Raw genomic sequence first — 12,324 nt, 5'->3', positions numbered from 1 at the left:
AACTCAGGTCTAAGAGTGTTTTGAATAATGACAGAATCTTGGAGATAAACATATAGTCTCTCAAGGTAACTATTCTGAAGAGGACACTATTCAATTGTCTGTTTCAGGCCAGTCTGTTAAGTTAGTTACCATACTGAACAGATTCATTTCATTAACTAATCCAGCAACCAGTTCATGTCAACAATCAGCAAAATAATAACTTATGCCCATATTGGCTATTCTGTTCCCAAGCCAGATAGCTAGTATTCTAAGCACTGTATAACTTAACAAAATAGCATTTCTGTGCCAAGTGGAGAATAAATTGTTTTGTAACATTATACAATTCCTAATTTACTCCAAATTACTCTAAACATAAAGTGATTCCACTCCAGCTGACCATAACAGCAAGGACAAAATGGCAGTTTTAAGAGATGCTTTACCTTTGAATGAACCTTATTAGTTTTAAACGAGCAATGATGGTAAAAACAGTGCATACATACACATATAGATATAATCAGTATCACCAAACACCAGCATCACCACCATTTTGAAATGATGCCAATCAACATTAAGAGGTGATAAGTCTAGGGGCACCTGGGTGGCTCAGTTGGTTAAGCAACCAACTCCTGATTTTGGCTCAGGTCATGATCTCAGGGTTGTGAGGTCCAGCCTGCATCAGGCTCTGCACTCAGTGTGGAGTCTGAGGGAGACTCTCTCTTTCCCCCCACACTCCCGCCACTCCCCTGCTGCATGCCTGCATGTGCACACTCTCAAATAAATAAAAAATCTTAAAAAAAAAAAAAGGTGATACATCTCAGAAGAAGGGTCAATCAAAGATCAGGTTTCGACTACTTCTGTTACTCAACCACTTTCTTGATTTTAGTTTTGTTAAGTAAATCTTTCTTCCTGGAAAAATAATCATCTGTCTGAGCTCCATGTAGTTCCATAGAATAGTAAAAATAAATGTAAGCTTCTTTGTATATACAATTGCTAAATAAATGGCCAACAGTTTGGCAAGACAGCCCTTAATATAAAGTCTAATGAGTAAACATTAGAAAATTAAATTCCCTGTCAACCTGCTAATAAGCATAATTATCTAACCAAGTACTATCCCATAAAAAAAAACAAAAACAGTTGGTATTCCTCAATCGAATACTTAGAGAAGCAGCAGGGAGTTGTATGGCGGACTTTCTTATAGTAAAATAATTCTAAAAGGCCTTTTGATTGCCTATATTTAATCCAGAAGCACATTTCTTCCCCCCACATTTGAACACATAAAATATCACTCAATGAAGTATTTATTAATCGATTAATGTTTTTGCTCTGGCAATAAAAAAGACGTTTCAATCAACTCCGCTATCTATTTCCAAGGACTCACCATCAAAATTATTTTGCTTGGATTATAGCCAGAGCAGAGGAAAGAATCAAGTATATAATGACCTCATGTGGCAAATGACTATAACTACTGGTTTAACTATGAAATAATCATGGGCTTTATTAAACTACTTTTGTTATCAAATTTTTGTTTTTAAATTGCTATTAGAGGAGCGCCTGGGTGGCTCAGTCGTTAAGCGTCTGCCTTCAGCTCAGGGCGTGATCCTGGTGTTGTGGGATCGAGCCCCACATCAGGCTCTTCCACTATGAGCCTGTTTCTTCCTCTCCCACTCCCCCTGCTTGTGTTCCCTCTCTCACTGGCTGTCTCTCTGTCAAATAAATAAATAAAATCTTTAAAACAATAATAAATAAATAAATTGCTATTAGAAACAGGCATTAAATACTCTCCAGAATTAAGGAAGAAGAAAAAAATGACCTTAGATACAAAGAGCAGAAATTAAAAAAAAACAAAAACAAAGCAGAGGTAAAAATAGTCATTATTGAATAAATATAATGAACCTACATGATAGAGTCAAGTATTTGAATTCTTGTTTCAGCTTTGTTAATTTTTGTGGGATCTTGAGAAATCTCTTAGCCTCTCAAATCCATGAAATGGTGGTAAATTCTGTCTCCTTCAGACTTGTGGGGCTAGAAGATGGTTATATGAAAGGATTTTATAATATATTATATGGTACTTTTATCTTACTTATGGTACTTACTATTCTACATATAAAATATTTTTAGCTCATCATAAAAACTAAACCAAAAACCAAAGTACTGTTACCTAGTTTGACTTGTAATTGTCACCTTTTATTCTAGTGCGGTGGACACTGATTGGTATAGTACTTATATACTAGGCATAGAACTAAAATTAAATAAATTCAAAGAACAGCCATATTACTAATAAACTTCCTTGAGGACGGTCTTAATTCTTAAAAATAAAAAACCACACTTCAATATTTACCAATTTAAAATCTGCCAAAGCAGAACTCGGGTGTTAATTTTTTGTGAAATCCCTGAACCAAATCCCCATCTTCACTGATATATTCTGAGGACAATATCATATTAAGAATTTATAACTCGGGGCACGTGAGTGGCTCAGTTGGTTAAGTGTCTGACTCTTGATCTCAGCTCAGGTCTTGATCTCAGGGTCATGAATTTCAAGCTCCTCACTGGGTTCCAACACTGGGTGCAGAGCCCGCTTAAAAAAAAAAAAAAGAATTTGTAAGTCAATAAACATACAATTATAGAGCTGCAGCCACAATCATCTAAAAAATGGTGGGAGTAGGGAAAACTTACACAAATTCAAATTACATACCTATCCCTGTCTTTATTCCTGAAAGCACTGTCACTAAGTAAAAAGTTTTATTTTTTTTCAAGATTTTATTTATTTATTTGACAGAGAGAGAGCGCAAGCAGGAGGAGCGGCAGGCAGAGGGAGAGGGAGAAGCAGGCCCCCCGCGGAGCAGAGAGCCCAACATGGGGCTCAATCCCAGGACCCTGGGATCATGACATGAGCCAATGGCAGACGATTAACCAACTGAGCCACCTAGATGCCCCACTAAGTAAAATGTTTTAAATGAAAACTTTTCCCATTAATTTTAATAGGACACGTTATGTTATATACCAAGATTACAGGATATTATAAACCAAGATAACAAAAAAGCAACAACTGAATAATAAGAACAAGTTTATAAGCAATAGACAATATGAATTATATATAAAATATATTGTAAAAAAGGTTTACTATACTTGCCAAGATGGAAAACTTGGTAGTGGGTGTGGTTAGTGGAGGAGAGGAATAAAGAAATCATTCTTTGGAAAATAAATTCTGCTTTCTATACCATGTCTCCCCACCAATTTTCCACCCTTCTGGGGACTAATGACTCAAACTGCACTTAAAATTAACTTATAACACAAGATAAAAAAACCTTTAGGGAACTTCAAAACACATGGAAATGCCATCTGCACATAACAGACTAGAGTCCTAGAAGACGTAACCTCTTCATTCCTCTCATTTGACATACTTACACAAAGCAAAATAACCTGATGCATAATTCACATTTTCAAAATGATAACCTCTGTACAGAAAGTGTTAAGTAAATTAGTATGTTTTTACCTGAGATTGTAATGCTTAAATATTGATTTTTATTGCTTACTTGTTTAGTGTATTTTGGTGTACAGAAAGTCTTTGTACCCAAAGAGCAAAAAGGGTGATTGTCTATAAAGTGATATAACTTTTGATATATTATGGCAAAAAGTTATTAAATGAACAGTTCTTATGGGGGAAGACTGGATTTGGCATTACTAATCTCAGTACTAATACACTTTATAATTAATGACATTGTAAGGAACTACACAAAATAAGGAAAAAAATTAATTCAACTAACTGAAGATGAGAAAAAATTTCATCTTACAATACTTAAAAAAAAAAAAAAACCCGTATTCGGATAGCCTCAAGAAGCCTCCAAAGTATTACTAAACCTAAGTAGCTCAGGCCTCTAGGAAACACAAAATTATCCAACTTCAAGACTTAATACAAAGCTAATCAAGACAGTATGATATTGGCAAAAGAATAGACAAACATGTCAATGTGTACATCATCAGTGATCTTTAACAAAGGAGCAAAAGACAATACAGTGAAATGAAGATTATCTTTCTAACAAATGGTGATGGAACAACTGGACATCCACAAACAAAAAAAAGGAATCTAGACACTGACCCTACACCCTTCAGAAAAATTAACTCAAAATGGACCATAGACCTAAATGTAAAATGTAGTTCTAAAACTCCTAGAAGATAACACAGGAGAGACCCTAGATGACCTTGGGTATGGCAATGACTTTTTAGAAACAACACAAGATAGAGGACAAAAAACAAACAAACAAACAAAAAAGAAACAACATAAGATATAATCCATAAGAGAAATAATTAATAAGCTGGATTTTATTAGAATTAAAAATTTCTGCTCTGTGAAAAACAACGTCAAGAGAGTAAGATAAACCATGGACTGGGAGAAAATATTTGCAAATGACACACCTGATAAAGGACTTTTATCTAAAATATACGAAGAACTCTTAAACTCAATAAGAAAATGAACCCAATTAAAAGTGGGCAAAAGATCTTAAAAGACACTTCACCAAAGATACACTGATGGCGAATAAACATATGAAAAGATGGTTAATATCATGTCATTAGGAAATTGCAAATTAAAATGAGATACTACCATATACCTATTAGAATGGCCAAAATCCAAACCACTGACAACAACAAGTACTGGCAAGTTTGAGACAACAGGAACTCACATTCATTACTAGTAAGATAGCAAAATGATACAACAATTGTGGGAGACAGTTACAAAATTTCTTAAAAACCTAAACACACTCTTACCATACAATCCACCAATTGCACTCCTTGGTATTCACCCAAGTGACCTGAAAACTTTTGTCCACACAAAAGTCTACAAACAGATGTTTAGAGCAGCTTTATTCATAACTGCCAAAACTTGGAAGCAACCAAGATGTCCTTCAGCAGGGGAGTGGATAACTATGGTACATCGAGACAATGGATTATTCAGTGCTCAGGAAAAAAAAAAAGAACAAGCTATCAAGCCATGAAAAGAAGCCATGGAGGAAACTAAATGCAAATTACTAAGTGGAAGCCAATCTGAAAAGGCGACACACTGAATGCTTCCAACTAAATGACGTTCTGGAAAAGGCAAAATATGTAGACAATAAAAAGATTGGTGGTAGCCAGAGGTTGGGTGGGGGTGATGAACAAGCACAGAGGATTTTTTGGGCCGTAAAACTATTCTGTATGATACCACAGTAGTGGATATATGTCATTATTCATTTGTCAAAACCCACAAATGCACAACACTGAATAAACCTTAATGTAAACTACGGACTTCGAGTGATAATGTGTCGATGTAGGTTCATTGATTAAAACAAGAGTACCACTCTGGTGGGGGATGTTGATAGTGGAAAAGGCTGTACAAATATGGTAGAAAAGAATATATGGGAAGTGTACTTCCTACTTAATTTTGCTGTGAACTTAAAACTGCTCTAAAAAATAAAGTCTATTTCAAAAAGTTAAAAGAGAAAGAGACTGGATAAAATCCAAATAAGGTCTGTACTCTGGTTTAGCATTTCTGGAGGAAATAAATTTATATCTCTCTATAAAAAATACTTTGAGACTCTTCGTCCTTTAAAATATGACAGACCTAATTTCTAGGGGGTTCAGTATATAGTGCTCAAATTTTCAGACATAGATGAAAATATTCTGATGAGGGAATGTTTGCACAATTAAAATTACCTTCTTAAAAGAGTCAACTATAAAAATTAGTACATAGAGTCTGATGTAAGATGATATGATATGGGAAATAAGATCCAATGAGATAATGCAGACCACTAGGCTCAATACTCTTATACCCACTCAATGGTACAGCTTTTATTTTGAGTCATAACAAACAAATTTTTTAAGCTTTTATTCAATTCTAGATTTAAAAAAGGCATTAAGTTAAACATTTCTAGAGGTTACTAAAAATCTCTAAATTATGTCTTCACTTAAAAGAGTCAATGTTATTTAAACCACTGTCACCTTTTTATATTCAAAAGTTTTTTCTTCAAAAGTAAAATTTTAGGGGCGCCTGGGTGGCACAGCGGTTAAGTGTCTGCCTTCAGCTCAGGGCGTGATCCTGGCATTATGGGATCGAGCCTCACATCAGGCTCCTCCTCTGTGAGCCTGCTTCTTCCTCTCCCACTCCCCCTGCTTGTGTTCCCTCTCTCACTGGCTGTCTCTATCTCTGTCGAATAAATAAATAAAATCTTAAAAAAAAAAAAAAAAAAAGTAAAATTTTAATTTTAAAAAGATATAGTCATTTCAATGAGTATAGCTCCATCACAGTTCATGAGATTTATACTTATTTATTAAGCTAATATTTAGTAAGCAAATTCATTTGTATCAAACACAAACAAAAAAACCCATATAATATCATGAGATAGTTTCAATATTCATGGTGAGTGTAGGACTTGAAACAAAATCTCCCTCTCAAAGATCAGTGCATCTGGAATGTTTAACCTACAAAATTATCATCATTGATTATCAAAAAACCAAAACAAAAAATGACATTTTAAAAAGGAAAATGAGTTTCAAAGTCAAAGTGACTCTTTCCCTCATTTCAAAAACAGAATTTTTCCAAAATGTCAGGTAGAAAGGTTAAATACATAGACGAAACACTGCACACCTTAACTAAACAAACTTGAAAATTTATCTACAGACGTAAAATGAATCCATGCAGATTTTTAAAAATTACAACTATTCTACCTCCTTGTCTTCTTTATTATTATATGTATTTCCTAATATATATTTAACAAAAATGATAATGCTTTCAGGGTACAGAACATATAAAACAAGATGATTTTTATCAGTAATTTGAAGGAAGAACAAACCCTAAGGTACAACTCTACGGACAAGCAAAGCAAACTGAAGTGACGAGTGATCATGATGTCCTCCAAGTAGAAATGTGTGACTTTCGTTTAAACTTTAAAATAACAGGCTGCCAGGTGTCTGGCTGCTCAGTCAGAAGAGCATGCAACTCTTGATCTTGGTGTTGTGAGTTGGGGACCCACGCTGGGTAGAGCGATTACTAAAAAAATAAATAAATAAAAAAAATAAAGTAAAATAGCAGGCTGCCTGATTAATCCATACAGTAAGGAAAGCAGGGTAGGGCGGGAAGTAAGAGCAGGGATAAAAGAGACGACACTGCTAAGAAGACAATCTACCTTGTCTTCAGTTTCTCTTTTGACTTCTCACCAAGTATAAAGGTAAAGAAAAACTACTCATTCCTAGTACAGGGTCAACAAAAAATAAAATAGAAAAACTTATCCCTTGCTATGTTCCACTAAATTTTTACCTATAAAAATGAGAAGAAATTTAGGGAAAACTATACTTTCACCTCAAACGAGTTAAAGACAATCATATTTTAAACCAATCTTCTAACTAGAGGAGTAATATTCCATTCTAAAAGAATGGTCTGAGAGAAAGTAGGTAACTATTTTAAGCTCCATATAAATTGAATTTTATACTCATTTATCTCTTAAGTATAGAAACATTTTAAGTTATCATTTCCTCTTTAAACCTCTAAAATCCCATGCAAAAAGATGCAGTCTCACCCATACCACAAATGTGGAAACAAAATCAGAAAAAAAGATTAAATATTGATAAGATAGGTTATAACATTACAAAATGGGAACAAAGTCTGACCTGCTCCTTTATTAATGAGTTGTAGACACATTCATAAATATCAATGAAGTGATTAAATACTAAAGTGGTCTTATCTTCCACATAAATTAAGATGGAAGGGGAGACACTTGATCAAAAGTATTTAAAATAAAACTTCATAATCCTTTTTTAGGGATTCCTTAAATCCCACTTTTCAGCTTGGGATAGGTACACTAATTTACACAGGACACATTACCATTTACTATGTAATATTAAAGTTCTCAAGAAACTGGTCACCAGTGAAATAAGAAGCACGGGGCAGGTGGGGGGGGTGGGGGGGGGCGGGGGGCAGGGAAGAAGCCAACCTGCTGAGGAGAATAATAGAGGGGAAAGACAGAAGGAGGCTGGGTCCTTTATAATGTGATTTAGCCAGTACTTACTCTGGAACCATCTACCTCCAGAATTTTTGTTGTGAGAGATAATTAGATGTCATTATTTTTCTAAAGCAAAAAAGAAAAGAGACTGCTCATAAACTTTTATATAGAATTCGTCAAAACAATTTTTTTTCTTGGAACAAAAACGGTAAAAAAAAAACCTGGGTTTTCTAGAGAATTGTATGAATATTGAGCTACGAAGATACACAAAGCTGAAGTATCTGGAATCATTTGGCTGCCAGTAGTCTTCAGCAAAATCACAAAGTGCTCAAAAATTCTTTGACCTGAGGGGAGGAAATAAGTATTAATGTAATTCCTTGACTAATTTGAAATGTCTAATATTCATCTCTATTTAATAGTATATAACAGCTGAAGACCCCAACTATTTAAGTAACTCCATCACAAAGCCACAGCATTTATTTTCAAAAGATATATTAATACTTCAGTAGTAAAAGATAAATGACCTAAAATGTCATTGCAGGAGTTATTAAGTTTACATCTAAGATTGACACAGTTCTGTAACAGCCATAACACATATTTCATTATTGCTTTATAACATAGACCACTGACATGCAGCTTTAGCACCCAAAATATTAGTAATTGCGATGGTTTAAACAACTCTGAAAGATCCAGACATGTAAAATTTATAATTTTCCTAAAGCACAAATTTGAATCATGTCTACAAATCTGTAATGTTAAAATACAAGGAAAGGTCATGTAAGTCATGAATGAATCTAACCACTGACCAACACCACAATGCAAAAAGATTCCGTTCTCTATAAATTCTAAATGACACAGTAATTCTTCTGAAGAAATGAAGATTATTGCCTTGTAAAAATACCTAAAAAATACCTAAAAAAGAAATACCTAAAAAATACCTATTGTAATAATGTTATATGGTGACAGACGGTGACTACACTTACGGTGGTAAGCACTGCATAATATATAGAATTGTTGAATCAGTATGTTGTATGCCTGAAACTATATATAACATTGTATGTCAGTTATGTATTTCAATAAGAAAAAGAAAGCCAACTACTAGCATTATTAATGAAAATAAAAATAAACAATAACATTTAACAACACTTCTTAGTCAAAATACAGAAGTGTTAGATAAAATTAAAAAGTAGTTTTACAAATTCACTCAGTTAAAATGTTGGTTGGCCCTTAGTATAAGAATGGCTGATTTAATTTTATTTCATTTATTTTCATAGTATCATGAATGAATTATGTCCTATACTTTTAACACCATTATGATATGAAGAGGTCGTCTGAATTTTCCAGATATGCTTTACTTTATTTATATCATGAGAAAAACAACTATATGCTACAGAGTAGTTAATAATAAACATTGAGATTTTCAAAATTCTTGAGATACATCCTTTATGAATGTCAGGTTCCTATTATAGTAAATAGCAGGCATTTTACGAAGGAGGAAAAAAAAATTAAATTTCTCCTAAAACTAAACAAACCAAAAAAATGTGGCTTAGTCTTTAGATCTTGGATCATCACTAAGTTAATTAACATGGAAAGTGGGATATTTATTATACAATTCCCATAACTATTCTCTCTCAAGTGTACATCAATAGGTTTTCTCCCAGTCCCTTTATCAATACAGGCACCACTCATTAATAGAATATAATCAGCTCCCAAATATGTAGAGGATAGATGAACTGTGATTAAGACAATGACTCAATGATCAGGCAATGCGGGTTCATCACTGACAAGGTCCCACATAAAAGTCAAAACTAAAAATCCTTTAATCTCAACACTTTAGCTAGTATAAAAACGGATGAAATCTTTATCCTACAACTTCAAATATCTTCCATACTGAATTTAGTTGAAAAAGATAAATTTCACAAAAAGTTTATTATTCAATACCTAAAGATTAGTGATAGAGGGAAGAGGGGAAGAAGAGGGAACAAAGCAGAGGAGAAAGGGGTGGCCAAGAACTTCTGTTAATGCGGTTATCCCTATACTACAGATAAAGGGATTGAAGGATAAAAGAACCTCCTCATTCTAGGTAAGGCCACAAAGCTAGAATTTAAAGTTAGGATTAGAATCCAAGGTCTAAATCCCTCTAAAGCTCTTAACTATTTCTTACTGTAATTTTATGTATTCTTTTCTGTTAGAAAATTGTTTTCTCACAAGTTACACTTTTCTAGATAAGACAAAACAAATGTTAGTGTATAGCCTTTGTATAAATCTACCTTTTCAATCAGACCGTCGTGTTTATCTTTAAAATCTTCATTAATATCCAGTGTTAAGATAGGGATTTCTTGTAGAAAATCAAAGTTGGTTCTGTTTTAAAAAAAAAGAGAGAGAGATGAACAAAATAACTAGAAAAAGCAATAAATAAAAGACAAGCACTAAAAACTCACTCTTATACTATCTCTGGAAAATCAAAATGCTGTCAATCATTTTATATTAAATTTATCCAGCACGTACTTTATCTGGAAGCCCTTTCTTTCTCCCCTAGACTTACTACTATATAATACTAATAATATCTAAAAATCTCAAGTATAAAATACATAAAGCTAGGCATTGTGACATGTAATTCTTCTCAAAAACCAAAAACTTCCCATAAAGTAAGGAATGCTTGCATTTTGAAGATGAGAAAACTAAAGCTCAGGGAAGTCACTCTGAGGCCGAGGGTACCTAAGTTTACACACTAAGAAATCTGGATTTGACCCAAGATCTGACTAATGACAACAAAGTCCATGCTCTTAACAACTATGCTATACTACCTCCAAGCCTTGATCTAAAAAATAAATTTGAAGTATCTCATCTTAAATTCTCTCTGAAAGGGAGTACATAAGTAATGCACACAGAAATATTTCCTACCTCGTCACTTAAATTCCATATATTATGCTATCCGTACCACTGGAGGAGATTAGCTATAAAAATCTTTAGAAAATAGGATCTCATTACATTAAAAAGAACGAAAATTCACAACTAATTCTGGGAGATCCTATGTTAGTTTAAAATAAAAATGGCTGAAAATGAAAATCTGTACATGTTTTAGATTAAAATTTGATAAAGGTCTTTAAAGTAAATAGTAAATAAGAATAAGGAAGTCTTACTTCAGTGTTCTATGCAGTAGCCAGCTCTCATGCTTATAGTGAAGCTTCTCTAAATATTCAAGAGGAATGCCTTGTTCTTCATTTCTTCCCCGTAAATATATCCTATTCAAGCATTTCTAAAAGCAAACAATAAGAAAGGGGTTGGGGGCAAGGAACAATTATTCTTGTCTGCGGTCATTAAATTTTTCTTCTCTAGTGTCTTTTTAGTTATGCTAGCCAAAATCTCCATTTATTCCTTCTAGAAAGTTGAAATAGTTCATTTTTCCCTCCTTGTACTTTCCAACCATTTGGTGGCTCTACACCAAGTAGTACTTTCAGAATAAGACTATAAACTTACGAGATCCATACTTAAAAAATACTGTAAAAATAAGTTTGGTAAAAAGTTCAATATACAAACTGTGCTTCAAAATTTATTATAATCCTCTTTTCAAATACTTAAATGATCCTACAATCAAAAGATATTATAAATAATATTGATGAAATGAAAGTTTTGTGTTTAGACTTTAAGATACTGACTGTATTTTCTAGCAAAATGAAATTATTAGTATTACATTCCGCATTTGCATTTACTATTTTCATAATTAAAAACAAAAAATTCTTTTCAAAAATAAAAGTGAATTTCAAAATTGTTGTTAAATTCTGGCTTCCTTGATATTAAAAAGAAGAACAAAATCATCACTTGGAATCAGAAACCTAGTTTCTTTGAAAATTCAGCTTCAATAGCAATACAACATTCGTTCAGGCTAGAAGTCATGACATTTATATTCAACAGAGCTTATCTACTTTGTAGCTTAGGGAAGACACAAGAATAACAGAAAAACTGTATTGTAAGCACGAAAAACAGAAATTTGTTAATACAGTAAGCTCTTATTTAGGTTAGCTTTATGAAAAGAATCCACTTCCTGGATTCATTACATAATTTCATATATAAACAAGAATGGGGGTATCTGGGTGGCTCAGTCAGTTAAGATCTGCCTTCTGCTCAGGTCATGATCCCAGGGTCCTGACATGGAGCCCGGCATCAGGCTCCCTGCTTAGCAGGGCAACCGCTTCTCACTCTCCCCACCACTCGTGCTCCCTCTCGCTATTTCTCTCTCTAATATCTTTAAAAAAAAAAAGAATGGCTTTGTTATCACCTATCATGAAAGGCTCATTTTCAAGTAAGCTCCTTTAATTGAAAATGGAAAGGGTCCTCTATGTCTCCTCTCACCTGAAGCTGCTATCCAGTCCAA

General features: G+C 33.5%; 1 protein-coding gene across 1 annotated transcript in view; it reads right to left on the bottom strand.

Annotated features, from left to right (window-relative positions):
- Positions 1–6,262: 6,262 nt before the first annotated feature.
- The window catches only part of DCK (deoxycytidine kinase), a 28,482-nt gene continuing 22,420 nt past the window's right edge, over positions 6,263–12,324 (bottom strand). The window contains exons 5-7 of the mRNA XM_057309845.1: positions 11,093–11,208; positions 10,220–10,310; positions 6,263–8,293 (exon numbers count right to left, since the gene is read on the bottom strand). Of these exons, the coding sequence (XP_057165828.1) occupies positions 8,267–8,293; positions 10,220–10,310; positions 11,093–11,208 (234 nt within the window). The 3' untranslated portion in view covers positions 6,263–8,266. The remainder of the gene's footprint in view (positions 8,294–10,219; positions 10,311–11,092; positions 11,209–12,324) is intronic.

This window comes from Ursus arctos, unplaced genomic scaffold (assembly GCF_023065955.2).
Source record: "Ursus arctos isolate Adak ecotype North America unplaced genomic scaffold, UrsArc2.0 scaffold_9, whole genome shotgun sequence".
Taxonomy (NCBI): domain Eukaryota; kingdom Metazoa; phylum Chordata; class Mammalia; order Carnivora; family Ursidae; genus Ursus; species Ursus arctos.
The sequence above is the reverse complement of the archived record's forward strand: the minus strand, read 5'-3'. Positions and strand labels throughout refer to the sequence as shown.